Genomic DNA, 18,433 nt, shown 5'->3' on the forward strand with positions numbered 1-18,433 from the left:
CTTTCTCCCCCCCCCCCCCCAGGTCCTGAGGAGTCAGTGTTTCTTTCCCGTGCAGCATGTGTGAGTATGTGTCTGTGTGTGGTTTACAGCTGTTTACATAGCTCACAGTGGGTGATCTCTGTTCAACAAGACCAACCTCTGAGGTTCAGGCATTTCGAAGGCCTATAAACTCTGGATGAAAGCTGAAGCCAAATTAATAAAGTTATAACAGGATAAAGATGTGGCTAGTTACACAACGCGACATTAAAACTGCCCTCTTAAATGACCGACCACTCCTGGTCATAAAACGCAGCATGAAGAAGAATACACTGTGTTTGTATACACCCTGTTCGCATTAAATCTTGTGCATGCGGGGCCTTTTCTTGGTTTGTCTTCATCCCCGCTGGATCATTTGTCCCTCATAATGAGACAATAAGTGAGTGTGGAAAGGCAAAATCAAACAAAGCTTTTACTTCATGTTGACTCCATGTGAACAACAATGGCGAGGTGTGTTACCTGGAACCGTTAAAATGCATTTTCACTGATGCTCTAGTTATTGGGTGCTATGGGTTTTATCCCACCTGGCTCTGCAGTACTTGTTGTTCTTTCTGACTTGTTAAACTCAGCCTTTGCACACAAGTTGGAAACCAATAAATGCTGGAAAATAAAGTGAATGAATTCTTTTAAAGATGTAATCCTCTGTCATGCAAATATTTAAAATCTGAATATAGAGCATGATGAAGTATGTGTGTGGCCAAAGTTAGTGCATGTGTGGCATATCGGTATGCATCACTCATATTTTGGGCGAGGAAGCAAACAGCTTCAATAGTATCCTCTCTGTCCAGCAGGGCAAACTCAGGAGAATATCTAGAGCAGAAAAACGTGAAGGCGAGGCTGCTCTACACAAAGAGCTGAAGGAAAAGTGTATAACTTATAAATGAGCATACTTCTCAGGATGACGTGGCAAACACAGCAGCTGCAGTATTTGCCCACTTGGGGGCGGCATATTGAAATGTTTTCACCTTTCATGAACACATTGTCACAAATAGTTACCCACTTGCACAACCTGCAGATACGCCTAGCACTTTTAAGGAGACAATGATTCAAACCTCGTCTCACATGCAGTTTTTTTCTTTATCCCTAAAAATGAAACGTCTCTGGTGGCTTAAAAAGAAATCACGAGAGCTGACGCAATGAATGAACACAGTATGGTGAGCAATTAAAACAATAAGCACTTTTGTTTGTCTGCCTTTAGCAGATGCTTGCTGTGCAATGCCGCAACAATTTGTTCTGGAGCCTCGTGTTTTTGCATGTTGCTTTGTTTTTCGAGCCAGAATTGGGATAAGAAAGCAGCAGAGCTGGGGAGCTTCTTGATTTAGTTTTACAGCATGTCTTTTTAATTTACTGGGATATTACGTGAGATATGGTAAAAACAAAGCAAGAAACAGACTTTAAAAAAGATGTATTTGTGAGAAAAAAGAGAAAAAAACTGAGCAAAATGAAACCAGCCCCTGGTCATTGTGCATCAAGCCTTAATGCACAAATGCGTATAAAGCCTCAAGTGGCCATGAAAGAAACTGCAGCTTTTCGCACACATGCCTTTCATAAAAGTGTCCATGAATGCTTTGCTCAATAATGAAGTGAAACAAAATGTAAATGTGGCCAGAAATCTCTGCCAAATTTTGCTCAAATTTGTGTCACATGCGTGTGAACATGAGATCAGTTTATCTGAGATTTATCTTGCTCAGTTTCCTGCTGTAAGTAAAGCAAACAACATTTTTGAGCACACACGAGGCCGCTCAAACATGTCTGCAGTTTTTCAGTGACAGCTGTTTGATGCTGCCACCATTCAAAATGTATGCGAGACCCACAAATCACTTCTTGCAAACATGTTTACGACATCTTACCCACCACATCCCGGCTCGTTCACTGCTGTGCACACATGAAAAAGTATAACAACACGTTTTCTCACTGTGTTTCTTGCACGCAGCTTTAGCTTGTGTATTTTATTTATGCGTTAATTATTGTGTCCTGCGTTGTGCCATTTTGTTGTTTTTGCCTGAAGTTGAACTTCTGATTGCTTTTGAATCTTTCTCTATCATTCATTTTGCTTTCATGATTTCAGAAACATTTTATTGCAGCATAATGGATCAGAAAGGATGTTTCCTCTTTGCTGCATTAACTGAGGTCCATACATCTGATTCAAAGCATATCTTTGTGAATGGAGCTGTCGCACAGCGCGCTCACACTCATACACCGTCGGCGGTCCCCTGACATGAAACAAACTCCCTCACATCGTTATCCACCTCCCATTCATCCATCCTCACTCAAAGACCAGAAAAGGATTTATTTGTGCGATCAGAAGTCTGCTGCAAAATCTGGCAACCATATGCTCGGACATATAAGTCTTTTATGCCTTTCAACTTGGTCTTTTTATTCACACATGTGCATGATTCTGCTCTTGTTTCATATTCTCATTGTTTTGAAGTGAATCTCAGCATTGTGTGGTTGATGACTTTGTGCCACTCGGCGATCCTTTCTGCTCTGTGTCTAAATGTTCGAGGGGGATTATGGTTCAAAGGGGCTGAGCTGAGCTTGTACAGATGACTCTGGCCTGCAGTTTCCCTCATGTCTACAAGTTGTCAGTAACACAGGGATGTATTACAGATTAGTTCCACAGCTCTGCTCGTCGGCTCTTCTGGCATTAATCTTATGTCGGCCTTAAGTGGATCACTAATTGCTTTAAAGAGTTCGGAAAACAGACTCCTCTGAAACATGGGATTCAGACTCACAATAGGCACGCATGCCTCTACTAATATTGCTTTTTTTCTGGGTGTATGAATGAACTGGACATCTTTTAGAAAATATTAGACTTAATGTATGATTTTGAGATTGCATTAAATATCAAGCATTCAGTTTTTTCCTGCCTGTAAACACAAACTGGACAAACTGGATTTTTCATGACATTACAGTTTTTTCTGAATGCTTAAACCCTAACTGTGATTCCTGTAGCACAATCTCCAAAACTATTCAGACTTATAGCAAAACCACTCACTGAGTTTGCAAAACTAAAAGCACAAAAACTGCTTTGCACTCAGTTTGCAATTTTGTAACACACACTTTGCAAAACTGTAGGCACAATTCACTGCACAACACTCAATTACCAAATTTCCAACACACTCCTAGCAAAAGTATACACATGTATGGCTATCATTAACACTAATTTGCCAACTGTCTGGCACACTTTCACATGTGAAAACTTTTTTAGATAATTAGTTCACTTTGCAATCAGCCTAAGCACTATAATACAGGTAAGCTGTGTGTGCGGAGTACAATGGAGGGAGTAGAAAGAGTGAGAAGTAGAGGAGGCCGAGGAAGAGGACGTGGAGGTGAAGAAGTAGGACGAAGAGGACGACAAGGACAAGGAGGAGCAAGAGGAAGACGAGGAGGGGGGAGAGGAAGGGTAGGAAGAGTAAGAAATAGAATTGCTGATGACATCAGAGCTACAATAGTGGACCATGTAATCAACCGTGGAATGACCCTGAGGGTAGCTGGCCAACGGGTCCAGCCTAACTCGAGCCGCTACACTGTAGCAAGTACCATAAGGACATCTTGAAATGAGAATCGGTTAGTACAGTCACTTCGCACAAAGATTTGTAGCACTGCCATATGCCAATGAGAAACACACCAATACCATTGATGTAAAAATACTGAAATTGTACTTTACAGAATTGCTAGATGACCAGATGCTGGGGGCAGAGGAAGCATGTTCACTGCAGACCAAGTAACCCATATAGTCATTATGGCGATTGCAAATAATCCTATACTTGGAAATAAACACTTGTGTTTGTTTTGATGTGTTTGAATAAACACCAGTACTTGAAGTTTGGATCCCTCTATGCTTATGGATCTATGACAGAAGTATGAGCTCAAACTGACATAGCCTACCTTGTGCACAGAGAAAGCAAAAGCCAGATGTGTTTTGTATTCATACCATCAGTGTGCAGTTGGCGCATTGTGTGCTTAGTAGATGATGGCTTGTGTGTACTGTTTGATACGGAAACACCATTTTTACGAAGGTGTGAAGAGTTAATCCAGCTGTGTTTGCTTTTGCAAGAGAACTACAATGTTTTGATGATTGGGTGACAGGTTTTCTTATTTGTGTGAAGAGTTTTGCAAAATTAGCCAATAGTTACAAAAAATGTGCTTAAGCAATCAGAAAAAACTGTAATAGAGAGAAGGTCATTTAAAGCAGTCTTCCAAGAACGCATTGCTTAACTGTTCAGAGATTTTTATAGTTGGAACAAACACAGGAAAGCGTAAACTTGGGGTGTGGCATAAAGTCATGCTGGAGTCACAAAAAGCAGTGATCAGAATCATTTGGAGATCCAGTTGTCATCTATATAAGTTCCCCCAGTTTTGCAAGCTGTTCATTCTCGTTTACGTGCCCCACCCTCCCTCCCTTATTTTCAATTCTTTAACTTCTTCATTTCTACTTAGTCCATGGCGATCTGCCAGGCCCGGGAGCCGTCGCCAGTCCCCTTCGAGGCCTTCCCCAAACCGCGGCTCAATTCATGTCCAAGCATTCACCTTTATCTACTAAAACGCTGTCAAACCTAAAATGAGGACGTGGGCCCAACTAATGAAATAAAGGTTATTGTATCTCATTTATAGTTTTAAAGTGTTACTGGGAGCATGGTAGGATGTCTTTGCAAGAGTCTTTTTAATTGAATTCACATCATGCAAAAAAACAAAGCAAACAAACCTAACTTGGGTGCTTTAAGGAGATGCAGTTGTGTTGCGTTGTATTTTTTTTTTTGACTTAACATAAATTTTGGCAGTGTGAAGCATGAGGGAGGGATGGCAGAGTTCACTTTCTTTTTTTATCCCTTCCTTGTTATTTCCCTTTTCAGAAAAGGGAAGCAAAACTTGGCCTGATGGCTGTGAGATAGACAAAGGTCAAACCAGATGCCAGGGAGTTCTTCAACTTCACTTATGTTCATAAAGCAGATAAATATACGTGTATGTAAATATACCACAAGTGGGGACTTAAAAAAGGCAGATTTAAAAAAGGTTCAATAATAATAATTATTATTAATAACAATTAACAATCAATAATTGTTTATGAGCGCTGGAGGTAGGAACGGAAACGGAGCAGCGTGGAGAAAGGCAATGTGCAGAGGAGAGAAAAGCTGTGAATGTGGACATTTTATGGGCTTCAGGGCAGCACAGAGTTGTGCAGCTGGTACAGATTTGTCTTTCAGGTATTACAAACTACCGCAACTTCTTGTTAGTCTTTTTCATGTCACAATCTAGCTAGGATTGAGTTAATGACAGTTATTCATTGTCCTACATCAGTTTGTAGTCTGGACCACAAAACTCCAGCGTGAACAGCAGGATGGATTTTCTCCTTCTTTAAACACTTAGGTGGCCGGTTATTCGATTTAATCGATTTAACCTAGTCAACTAATTTTTACAAGGGGTTAGATTTGATGGTGGGACTGTTGTGGAAGGCTCTATTAATAAGTTTATAAAGATATACAACTGATATTGAGCAGAACTGAATTCCACTTCCACAAGAGTCCCACTTTCTCACATTGTCATCTGGCAAAAATTAATAGCCAACGCCTGCTATGAGTTTTGAGCTGAACAAGGTATTTTTCAAGTTATAAAAAACAGAACAAAAAAATCTGCTTGCCTCAGCATATTGCACAATATTCTATATATTATTGTGCAAGATGATGAGAGCCTTTTGTAAAAATATGCAGTGTTCAGGGTATAATGTAAACAGGTTCCATAGGCAAGCTTAATTTTTAGCATGATTAAAAACATATTTATAAATTTAAATGTATTTAATTTATTTAAGAAACCATGGGCTGAATCCATCGCTGAGCCAGGCCATAGGCTCCAAATAGAGGACACCAGATTGATAGCTTCACTTTATGCTTATGATGACGATAACGATTGTTGGCACGCACTGGTGGAAAGCTTGCAGAAACAGGTCCAGAGCAGGAGGTCAGAGAAGTGTGTTTTCCTTTCCAGATCAAAATTAAACTGGAAATAAAAAGTGATCCACACATAAACAAGTGGCTGCATAAACAAGTCAAAGTGATATCTAGTTATCTGTCTGAACAATCCAAAATCATGGACCAAACCCTGGACCCAGTGGGTAGACTAGGTTTATATTGATGATGGTTGGTTTGCATGTTCATTGTGTGGGAAGCAAACTGAAATTAAACAGATAACCTGTGATGTTTTTAGCTGCAGTGAATTCAGGAAGGCTACTGGAGAGTTAACATCCAGTGATTTGGAAACCATAACAGTGTAGGCCCAGCATTAATATTTTGTTCACAGCTTTCAGTGTGTGTTTCTCCAGAACACAGCTGTAGTGTACACAATAATTAAAGAGGGGTTTCATTGTTACTACTTAGGAAGGTACAGCACAAAGTCAATAAAAGTGTGTGTCTTCCTTGAGAAGGGAAGCTGGAGACTTTGGTGAAGGCTAATAAAAATACAAGTAACACATCTGACTTTCACTGTATATTTATTATTAATAAGGGACTTGTAAGTGTGAGCCTTTCTCCTCAGAAAGAAAAGGTTACCCTCAAAACTAATGATAAATTATTACTGTGTAATACACACTCTCCAAACTGTGCCCATTTTTTCCTTGCTTGAACACATCAGTACTGAGTTTGGTTACAGCACAATCAACTGACATGACAAACATCCTCATCCATCATCATCACTACATGTTCTGTAACATTAAGACTTATAATCAGTGAGTTTTCTCCAGTTCCATAGATGCATAGGAAATTATATATTTACTTCTTTGTGCAGCTTTCAATAAACATCCAGATATCCATGCATTCATAATAACATGCCTGAAAGGCAAAGTTCACCTTTTGAACAAATTCAAACATGCAAAGCCTCGATCATTGGTGCTTTTTGCTTCAATATCAGTTTGAGTATTAACCACAAACAAGTAACTCTGTACAAGTGTGTACTGGAATGCTAGTACAAAAATATTTATATTAAAAGGGGAATTGGGAATTAGGACCCATTTAAGGGGAGAATGATCAGTAGATAATTCCAAAGCAACTATTATTTGTCCAACCAACAGCAATACCTGTGCAGTTATGCTCATAGTCCTGAAAAACAGTGCAGTTGTCAAAGGAGCCCGGAGGCCAGTACGTGAGTGTGGACCCAAGCGCAGACCAGACACAGAGACAACTGGTAGATTTAACACAAGCTTTATTTATAAGGCAAACGTGAACTTGAAAAATGCAAGGAAGGGATTCTTGGTGAGGTGTTTTGACATAGCATGACTGCAAACAGCTCATGAAGGCCTGTTACCAACTTGACTTAGCTGATAAACTGACAGAGAAGAGATTTACCATCTTAAATACTGTCTCACTGATTGCCAGGGATCAGGTTCAGGTGAGCTGTTCAGGTGAGATGAGGAGGACGGGGTGGATGCGAATGAGAACATGGGAACACTGGAAACCTACGGGCAGCTCACTCAGACCATCATAGCAGTAGATTGATTGTTTCAGTGAGTGTCTTTCTGAAGCTTGTGCTGTGTTTAGTGTTTTCATATGAAAGGTCTCTGATCCATATGTAATCTCTCAGAGCAGAGGAGGACTCCAGATGATGTCAGCGGGAAAAAGCTGGTTATGAGAACAGTAAAGATAAAGGAGGAATCATCGAAGATGATGGTTGAGGTAATAGTGATAATCACCCATTTCAGTTCTAAATTACTTGTTAATTACAGTCCTGTTTTGAACTGTTCTGTTTTATTTACTTATGAACATTTAATTATTTTTACTTATGAACTTATTTACTTATCTTTTTTAGTGGTCAGAGCTCAAACTGGTGGAAAAGGCACTTATTAAAGGACACCGTCCAATGAACCCCTGCCCGGTGTATGACAAGGCCAACAAGAAACTTTTCCTGTGTTGAACACAATATCACTGAAATGTACCAAAGAAAATGCTATGACAACAGGACCCGTCTCTGCTACATCACAAGGTACGATCTTGGAGAAACCTGGAGCAATGTGACCGATTTGACAGACAAACTGAGTGAAATAAAACACTGGTCCACATTTGCTGTTGGGCCAGGCCATGGTATTCCAGCAGAGAGTGATAGACTGATTATCCCAGTTTATGCTTAAACTTGTCGCAGTAGTGCTTCCCTCTCGCGTTGCTGTTGTAAACTAATTACATGTTTTGTTCAGTTCCCATTGTAAATCGTATGCACTCTCACTGTATAGTGGTAGTCATGGTGAAAACTGGAAATTTGGGGAACTGTTTAATACGGTATCAGTTGAGTGTGAAATGGCTGAACTTTCCAAAGATCACATCTACTGCAAAGCCTGTAATGAAAATGGCTATCGAGTGGAAGCAGTCAGTGATGATAATGGACATATCTTTACCATTCCCCAACCTGGAAACAAGCTGGACGGATCAATCGGTGGCCGCGTTACAGGACGCACTCGATGACGCAGACTGGGACATGTTCAGAAACAGCTCCGATGATGATGTCAACGTGTTTACGGAAGCGGTTGTGGGATTCATCGGGAAACTAGCGGATGATACCGTGGAGACAAAGACTATCACAACGTTTCCCAACCAGAAGCCGTGGGTGGATAAAACCATCCGCGACGCTCTGAGATCCCGCACCGCTGCCTACAACACGGGACTCACGACGGGGGACATGGACCCGTACAAAGCCGCGTCATATAACGTGCGGAGGGCGGTGAAAGAGGCGAAGCAGCGCTACGGGAGGAAACTAGAGTCACAACTCCAACAGAGTGACTCTAGGAGCCTGTGGCGGGGACTAAGGACAATAACGGACTATAAAGCACCAACAACCGGTATGACGAACGCGGCCGTGACTCTGGCAGACGAGCTGAACACTTTCTATGCTCACTTCGAGGCTGCAGCTAAGGACTCCAACGATGCTAGTGCTAGCGGCGCTAACGGCTGCAGACAGGAAGATACTGCCAGCACCGGAAACGTGCTCGTCATCTCCGAGCATGAAGTAAGGAGAGCCTTCAAGAGAGTGAACACCAGGAAAGCAGCAGGACCAGACGACATCCCAGGTCGTATCCTCAGAGACTGCGCATACCAGCTAGCTCCTGTGTTCACTGAGATATTCAACATCGCTTTATCTCAGTCGGTCATCCCCACATGCTTTAATCAATCAAACCTTTATTCGTCACATGCAGGTTGCCCTGCAGTGAAATGGGACCCCCCCCGACCTTACACATATAGCACAAACATTACATGGGGATACAGGTCGGAGATTGGTAGAATCAGAGAAAAAAACATTGAAATTTACACTACAGTGGGGAAAGTGCAAGAGGAAAAAAGAGACCCCTACTCATGCTGTGCTTCCATGGTAGGACAGCATGAGAACAGGAAACAAAAAAACTCCTTTGCACAAAAAGCACATAAATGTCCACAGCACAACATTGTGAAGACATGACAAGCCACAGGGGTGGGTGGGGGGTGAGGAGTAATCCGAAGCGAACACAGCAGCCACCCTGCACAGCGCTACCATTCCAGCACGGCACACAGCCCGCCGCATTCCCTCGCAGGAAACAAGCATCGAAGGCGTTGGAAGGGGAGGGGGGATGAGTGAGTGCCTATCAGTGTAAGTGTGTGTGTGTGTGCGCGTGTCCATAGTTCAGCTGAGACAGTGTCCTTCGGCCTATCAGGCTAAGTAAACAGTCCTCCAGCCAATCCAGGTGTCCTTGCATGGGATGGGAAGAATAGCCGTAACACAGTCGTTATCAGGGAGTGATTGTTTGGCTCCAGCCTTGGGCCTGCAGCTGGCGCGTTATGGGGGTCCGCAATGTTCATGTTGATTTTGTTAATTTCCATGCGAGCAGCCCAGGAGAATTTTCAGGCTGCTCTTTAACACTCTGACACTGGCCTCTCGATCTCCCGTTGGAGAGTCGCGAGCCTCCCCATGATGGTATCAAACTTCTGTTCCATGGTGTTATCATTCTTTTGATTCTGAGACCTCACAACTGCAATGATCCGTTCCGCGATGTTTTCCAACTGTCGCTCAAGGGTCTCATTTTGAGCAGGCCTCTCTCTGATGTTTCCCCTCATACGCTCAATGGTGTTGTTTTGAGCCTTCACAGCAGCTGCAAGCGTCTCCAAGGTGTTGACCATATTACGTTCGTTGTGAGAGGTCGCGCCTCGTTCCTTTCCGATTCCAGCGGGCAGCCTTGGGGGGGGTTTGAACAGCCGGTTCCGCTCTCTTATTTCTCCGATAAACCAGGGCTAAGCCAACTCCGATTAGCATGAACCCTGTTATCATGGTTCCGAATAGATAGATATCTTCAGCGTCCTCGATCGACAGTCCCGTCAGGCACATGATCCTCCAGTTCTGCCACCCGTCCATCATGTATCCGGCAGGGAAAGTCCCTCCAGGGCACTCAGGCTCTCCCGAGCCCAGATTTCTCGTTGAGAAAAGGGTGTCAATAGCATTCAGAGACCAGTTGATCAAATCCATAGTTCTCTTTTAGGTTTTAGAGAACGACAGTGGGAGCCTATTCCAGGGAAAGTAAAGAGTCCATCATTGTTCCTGTCCCGAAGAAACCCCACCCTGCTTCTCTCAATGACTATCGCCCTGTAGCCCTCACCTCAGTAGTGATGAAGTGCTTTGAACGCCTGGTCAGAGACTTCATCATTTCTTCACTACCAGACACACTGGACCCACTACAGTTCGCTTACCGTCCAAATCGTTCCACAGACGATGCCATCTCTCATCTCCTCCACACATCACTCACTCACTTGGACACTAGAAGGGGGAATTATGTTAAAATGCTCTTCATAGACTACAGCTCTGCATTTAATACCATAATTCCCTCCACACTCACCACCAAGCTGGAGCATCTGGGACTCAGCTCCATGTTATGGCTGATATCCAATCCAGTTGTTTGTCTTCCTGTGTTTCAATGGCATTCAGTACTGCGCTTAACACTTCAGGCGAACACAGCTCAGTACATTCTGACATGTATGAATCCATACTAGAAGGTGTTCTGGACAAAAAGTCTGCATCAACGTTACTTTTTCCGGGTCGGTATTTCAGTGTTATGTTAAAATCAGCCAGCTCGGAAACCCATCTGTGTCCTGTTGCATTCAGTTTAGCTGTGCCTAAAACATAGGTTAAAGGGTTGTTATCACTGTACACTGTCACTGAGGGAGCATAGAACAAATAGTCTCTAAAGCGCTCAGTCACAGCCCATTTTAGTGCCAAAAACTCAAGTTTCCCTGAGTGCCACCTGTAATTCCTCTCAGCTTGTGTTAATGTTCTTGACCCATATCCAATGACTCTTAATTTACTGTCCTGCCTCTGATACAAGACTGCACCAAGGCCTTCTTCTGAAGCATCGATGTGCAGAATGAAGGGTTCCTCAAACTTAGGATAAGCCATCACAGGTGGATTAGTCAAAACATCCACCAAATAGTCTAGAGTCTAGTGCTTTTTGGTGGCTGTCACTCCATATGATTTTTTGGGTGGGTGCAGCATGCCCCGCCTTGGCTGACCGCGCTGGTGTTTGCGTGTGGTCAACTGAGAGTAAATCATATAGGCACTTTGCATGTCTTGAAAAATCTTGTACATAGCTTCGGTAGTATCCTAAAAATCCTAAAAGCTTTCTCAGCTCTTTAATGTTTGTTGGTGGGTTGTCCTTCAAAGCTCGTACTGCTTGTACCTCTTTCTCATCCATTTTGTAGCCGTCTGCTGAAATGATTTTGCCCACATAGCGGACCTCATTTTTAAACAAGTCACATTTATCAGGTCTTAGTTTTACTCCCCAAGCCCGCTGACGTTTGAGAACTGATCTCAAATCTTCAATATGCTGTTCAAATGTTTGACTGTACACCAAAACATCATCTAAATATGGAGTGCATATTTTGTCCCTCAAGCCTTCCAAACTTTCCTCCATGCTCCGCTGGAAAGCTGCAGGTGCATTGGTGAGTCCAAATGGGATCCTATTCCATTCGTACAGCCCCCAGGGTGTTGTGAAGGCGGTATATTTTTTCGAGTCTTCGCTGATTTCACCTTGATAGTACGCTTTGCCTTGGTCATGCACACTAAACCACCTATTGCCGCCAAGTCCATCAAGGATTTCCTGTATTCGTGGAATAGGGTGTCTGTCTGGAATGGTCTTTTTATTGAGGCCCCTATAATCGACACACAGTCTCAGGCCTCCATCCTGCCTTCTCACACACACTATTGGAGAGGCATATGGTGAGGTTGATTTGTGAATAAAGTCTTTTTTTAACAAGTCCTGAATGTGACTTTTTACTTCATCGTAGAGAGCACGTAGGACCGCATTATAGGATTTGGCTACAGGAATCTGATCAGTGAGTTTGATATCCATTTTTAGATTTCTTATGTAACCAACTTCCTCTTTGTGTTTAGCAAATGCGCCTGACTCCTCCCTTAACATTTCCATGACGACCGCCTGTTGTTCTGTGTTAAGGTGGCCCAAATTGACAGGTGGTTCCCAAGGCTCTTCTGCCAAGCCAGGTGAGTTCTGATTGTCTTTTTCTACAATCGAGCCTATCTGAGCTTCTTTGAGATTTACAGGATAACTATGTGTTACCCTCTCTATGTTACCTAGAAGGGTTTTAGGTGGCAACACAATGTCATGTTTGGTAGCATTAGTAACATAGATATTGACTTTGCGGGTGCTGTCTGATATAGACAGCAACTGGCAGTTAGATTTCAGACCCTCATCTAAAGACAAGTTTTCATCTGGCTCGAAAAGCATTTCACTTTTTACCTTTAGGTCTGTTTTGATGGAACAACTAACGCCGTACATTTGCCGACCCGGTACGACAATAGCTTTGCGTCCTGATCTGATAGGATAAGTAACTATCTCGTTACTGGTGGTGTGGATAAGGTTCAACAGTGCTTCTGCTTTGCTTGATCCTACTCTTAGAGAGTTTCTGAGTAGAGACAAGCTTTCACTGGACTGAGTAGTGTCTTTTTTGATCAGTTCCTCAATAGCATTAAACCCTATTATTGGTTTTTGCATCACATCCTGACTTACTAGGATTGGAACCCGAACCTCATTCTGAGCTGCAGCTTTTCCTCTCGAATCACAAAGGCTAAGGCTAACTTCTACCCAACCCTGGAAAGGGACTTCAGATCCATTTACAGCTCTCAAGTCTAAAAGTTCATCCTTACTTAGTAAATCGCTGATGGGGTGAACTTCTAAGTGAGGTAAATTGTCTGATTTCCAGCATGCACTCATTATTGAAACTTGGGCTCCCGTGTCCCACAGTGCCTGTGTTTTGCAGTTATTCATTCTACACCATACTAGACACTTTCTGCCCACAAGCTGTGCTACTTTTCTTTTTTTGGTACTTAAATAGAACACGTTTGGGGGTTGGTTCCTTTTTTAGGATTTCCTGAGTCAGTTGGTGGTGCAAGGGATAAGCTTTGGGCTTTGGGAATGTTATCACATTGGGACATTGGTGCTGAAGCTGTGGCTTGTCCCGCAGTCACAGCCCCGCCCAGTTTTCCTGCTTCTGAGCTCCCCTTACTTTGCATCCCTTTGCCCAGTGAGAGTCACTGCCACATTTGAAACAATGGTCACAGTCCCTGTTTTCTTGTTGACATGCAGAGCATCGCCTTTTTGGTCTCTGAGCTGCCTTTCTGTATGCCCTGACTTGTCTATCACCATCACCACTTCTATGTCGTTGGACAGTTTGCACTAGTGAAGCTACCTGTCCTGTGAGTTCCCTGATTGCTGAGTTACTTTCCTCAATTTTTGCAAATAAGGAGTTATCTTTGAGGGTTTTAGCCGGTTTTGTGTCAGGCTGGCTTGTGCGGGGATCAGTAAGCGCTACATTCTGCTCAACTACATTTAGTCCTGTTCTAAATGACCTGTGGGCTTTTGCCTTTAACGCTCTCTCGCTTTCATTGTACTGGGCTGTTTGCATTTTCATTAATAAGAGTTCATCGCTACAGTTTTCATCCTGCAAATATGCTCTCATTTCTGCTCTGACATTGTCATTTAGAAGACCCGTTCTAATGGACTGAAAACATTGACTTTGAACAAGTTCTTTGTTATACTTTAGGCTAGACTGGGTGCGCTCAGATGCGAAAAGGATTTTTTGACGCAAATCCAGCACTCTAATCAGGAACTCAAGTGGTGTTTCATTTGCCCCCTGTGTAGCTTTGGTTAATTGCTGGTACAGTACTGTTGCATCCGTTTCTGCATAATGGGCTTTTAGAACTTGTCTCAGGCTGGTCAATGTGAGATCTTCTTTCCCTTCCGAATAGCTCCTTAGTTTTAACCCAGGAATGATGGCACGTATGACAGCCTCCACAATCTCAGCTTCAGAGTAGCCCGTTTTTAAGCCGCTTTCCATCTGGTGCTCTAAGCTACTGAAACTCAGCGTGTCTTTAGCTGTCGACTCACCCACATGTCCACTTATACTGAAGTCTTTTCTGAATCCACCTGATGAAACATTACAGCAGCTGTTGCCAATACAGTCTCTCCCCCTGCGCTGTGTTTCGCCGTCCAGCGACGTCCTCATGGCCACCTGCTGCTCCGCTGATGTCCCTTGAGCCGCCTGATGCTCCAGCGATGTCATCGGCCCTGTCCGCCGCTCCGGAGGTGCCTGCGCCGCTGCCAGTTGCTCCTCGTGCACAGCCTCCACCGTCATCTCCGCTCTGTCTGAAGATGAAGACCGGACCACCGCTCCTGCGCCGACAGCCGCTGACCGCGCCTCCACCAGCAAAACCAGCACATCATTTAGCTCCAGAAGCACCGACATGCCTTCATCCTCTCGCTGTAAAAACTCTTCTCGTTCACAAAACTGGCTAATAAGCTTAACGAGAGCTCTGCGGGATTTGCTTTGTATTTCTTCGCTGCCCTTTTCTGTAATATTACATAGTTCACATACTCTGAGCAGTTCTTCCAAAGAAAATCCACATAACTTCTGCTCCAATTCCAACAAAAAATCTTCACGGTTCACAGACATGCTTGAAAGATAACTAAGACGAATAAAACTCTCTCAGTGTATCCGACCGGAGAAAAAACTGTTTGCATGGCATTAGCTAGACTGTCGCAATCCGTTAGCATTAGCTCCTTTACCGTGTTCCTCTGTGTGAAGTAGTCCCAAAACTATCTCGGTGGAACCTCCAAAATGTTACACCACTCCAGGACAACTTGGTGTAAACAGCAGAACCGAGTTTATTTGGGGTACTTCAGAACTGTGGCTTTCACATACAGAGCCCAAGAATACACTCTTCTCTCTTTTCTTTTTTCTTTTTTTTTTTTTTACATAGTTTTTCTTTTTCCGTGACTGCCCCCTACTGGTGGAAAAACATGTAGCAGCCAAAAATCCAAACATATAGTTGAATAACACAAATACCAACAGATTCGTGCAATGTTTTGGACATATTTTAGCTTTACACTTTACCAAGTGCTACATTCCTCCCCTGCTAAATAAATGTTGTCCCAACATTGAGAAAACATGACAATAAGAAACAGAAATAAATAAATATACTTCTCTCTTCCTTGTGACAATGTAGAGATGGCGTAAGTCGGCATAGGGTTTAGCAGTGCTCTAAGATCACTTTCACGATGCACTATTGGACCTCAGGTGACAGAATCACATGTTACTCTCTTACCAGATAAGCATCGGCTTACAACAGTGCTGAGTTGTTTCCGACAGTCCACATGCAAATTGAATAACACAAATACCAACAGATTCGTGGAATGTTTTGGACATATTTTAGCTTAACACTTTACCAAGTGCTACACTTGTCTGTGTTTATTGTGTTATGGTGTGTTGATACCTGTGCATTCCTGTATTATCCTTTTGTGTTGCACATTTCGATGTTTTTTTTCCTCGCTACCTAGCCTGACCTGTCTCCCCAATGTGATGTTTGTGTATTGTATGTACGGTCGGCAAGGTCTGTCATCTCGGTTGTGGGTAAAAGACCTGCAACTGACAAATAAAGGCTATCTCATCATCATGCACATCAGTAATTCCACCTCATAATGGCTTAAGAGTACGAAAGTGAGGACTGGAGCAGCCTCATCAATGTCCTGGTCTGAATCTGATTAACATGCTGTGGAATGACCTTAAAAAGGTGGTTCATGGTTGAAAACCTTCAACGTGGCTGAATTGCAACAATTATGCAATGACGAGTGGGCCAAAAAATCCTCCTCAGCACTGTGAAAGACTCATTGTTAATTATCAATAAAGTTTGATTGCAGTTGTTGCTGCTAAGGGTGGCCCAGGTTTAGAGGGCAATCACTTTTTTACACACAGCCATGTAGTTTGGATTTCTTTTCCCTTTATAATAAATACATTCATCCAGAGAATACATTTTATCTATATTTGTGTTATCTTTTTTTAATATTTAAATTTGTTTGATCAGAAACATTTAAGTGTGACAAATATGGAAATCAGGAAGGGGGCAAACATTGTTTTTTATACCGCTGTATGTACAAAATAATAAAATTCAGACAGAACAGCTATTAAAGGTTTTCATTCTGGTTGTTTTCCTGACATGCATGATGAAAGACGGGTTTTGCCTATTTAATTTGTTAAGGGAATGAGGGGTGGAGTTCAATGAAATGTGAATCATTTCCTCAGAAATGACCATCGATCTGTGATAAAAACAAAGATCCCTCCCTCATCCACACTCTCTAAAAGCCAGCCTATAAAAGTCAAAGCAACATCAAATTCTAGGACCGCAGAGATAAACCCAGCAAGGCTTCTTTATAATTTAATATCCATTTTATACACAAGGAAAGCAAACATGGGCTGTGGATGTTCAACAACAGCTCAGCTGCAGAAACAACCTGTCTTTGAATCTAAGGAAGCTGCTCAATGTGTTTACAGGATCCCTGCTCTTCTGTATGAGGAAAAAAGTAAAACTTTACTTGCCTTTGCAGAGCAGAGGAAGACTTCAGATGATGCCAGCGGAGAAAAGCTGGTTATGAGAACAGGAAAGATCAAGCAGAAATGCTGTCAGAGGACGACTGAGGTAATAGTGATAATCAGCCATTTCAGTTCTAAATTACTTGTTAATTACAGTCCTGTTTTGAACTGTTCTGTTTTATTTACTCCTGAACAATCTCTCTTTTAGTGGTTAGAACTCAAAGAGGTGGAAAAGGCACTTATTGATGGACACCGTCCAATGAACCCCTGCCCGGTGTATGACAAGGTCAACAACAAACTTTTCCTGTTTTTCATCTGTGTTGAAGACGGCATCACTGAGCTTCACCAAATAAAAAAATGTGACAACCGGACCCGTCTCTGCTTCATCACAAGTGAGGATCTCGGAGAAACCTGGAGCGACGTGACCAATTTGACGGACGAACTGAGTGAAATAAAAAACTGGGCCACATTTGCTGTTGGGCCAGGCCATGGTATTCAAACAGAGAGTGGTAGACTGATTATCCCAGTTTATGCTTATACTGCGATCAAACCAAGTAAACCATATGCAATCTCACTGTATAGTGATAGTCATGGTGAAAACTGGAAATTTGGGGATTTCATACGGAAATTTAATGAGGAATCAGTGGTATCAGTTGAGTGTGAAATGGCTGAACTTTCCAAAGACCACATCTACTGCAACGCCCGTAATGTGGGCGGCCATCGAGTGGAAGCAGTCAGTGATGATAATGGACATAGCTTTACCATTCCTCAACCTGAAAACAAGCTTATGGAAACAGGTTCAGGCTGTCACGGAAGCGTGATCTCCTTCCCAGCTCAACAAGAAAGTGAAAACACAGAAAGTGACCCAAGCCAGAACCTTGAAAAGTGGCTGCTGTTCACGCACCCAACCAGTCCGAAACACAGGGTCAAGTTAGGTGTGTATCTGAACAAATCCCCACGTGATCCAAAGGCATGGAGCGAACCCTGCATCATTAATGATGGACCCAGTGGTTACTCAGACCTGGCTTACATTGATGATGGCTGCTTTGCATGTCTGTTTGAGTGTGGGCAGCAGGAAATACATGAGCAGATAGCCTCTGTTGTCTTTAGCTATAAGGACATCACCAAGAAATAAACTGAAGAAAAGAAAAGAAAAATATAAAAAGAATAATTTTTATTCAGGTGTGTAGATGAAAAGATTCATATGTATATGTGCACAACTTAAAGCAGTAAGTGTTGCTTTGTATGTAAAAATCTTTATTTGCTTGTTGCATGAAAAATGAATAAGAAAACTGAGAAGCTTGTAGGATTAACACTTTAAAAAATACTTTACAGTTTCTCCTGTTTTCAGTGAGTATTAAACATGGATGCTCAGTTTAAACAAAAGTTTTAATCTAGTTATTCACTCCTTGAAGAAAACATACCTAATGTTGCAAATATCATATTAATGGTTGTGAATGCATTTGATTTTATTGCAGAAAATAATAAAAATAGTTAACATATGCTGTTTTATTGTAAAA

General features: G+C 42.4%; 1 protein-coding gene across 4 annotated transcripts; it reads left to right on the forward strand.

Moving 5' to 3' along the window:
• The first annotated feature begins 1,081 nt into the window (after nucleotides 1–1,081).
• LOC309708101 (sialidase-3-like) lies at nucleotides 1,082–18,399 on the forward strand. Of its 4 annotated transcripts, none has more exons than XM_082535862.1 (6): nucleotides 1,082–1,190; nucleotides 7,609–7,700; nucleotides 7,834–8,007; nucleotides 12,424–12,531; nucleotides 16,928–17,019; nucleotides 17,122–18,399. In XM_082535862.1, the coding sequence occupies exons 3-6, from the start codon at nucleotides 7,974–7,976 to the stop codon at nucleotides 18,046–18,048; spliced, it is 1,161 nt and encodes a 386-aa protein (XP_082391988.1). In that variant the 5' UTR covers nucleotides 1,082–1,190; nucleotides 7,609–7,700; nucleotides 7,834–7,973; the 3' UTR covers nucleotides 18,049–18,399. The 4 variants fall into 4 exon arrangements, with proteins under 4 accessions (XP_082391988.1, XP_082391989.1, XP_082391991.1 ...); XM_082535863.1 differs by having other exon boundaries at nucleotides 7,614–7,700; XM_082535864.1 differs by lacking the exon at nucleotides 12,424–12,531 and having other exon boundaries at nucleotides 1,084–1,190.
• Nucleotides 18,400–18,433: the final 34 nt, after the last annotated feature.

This window comes from Aulonocara stuartgranti (genome assembly GCF_965226115.1).
Source record: "Aulonocara stuartgranti genome assembly, chromosome: 6".
NCBI classification, from domain to species: Eukaryota; Metazoa; Chordata; class Actinopteri; order Cichliformes; family Cichlidae; genus Aulonocara; species Aulonocara stuartgranti.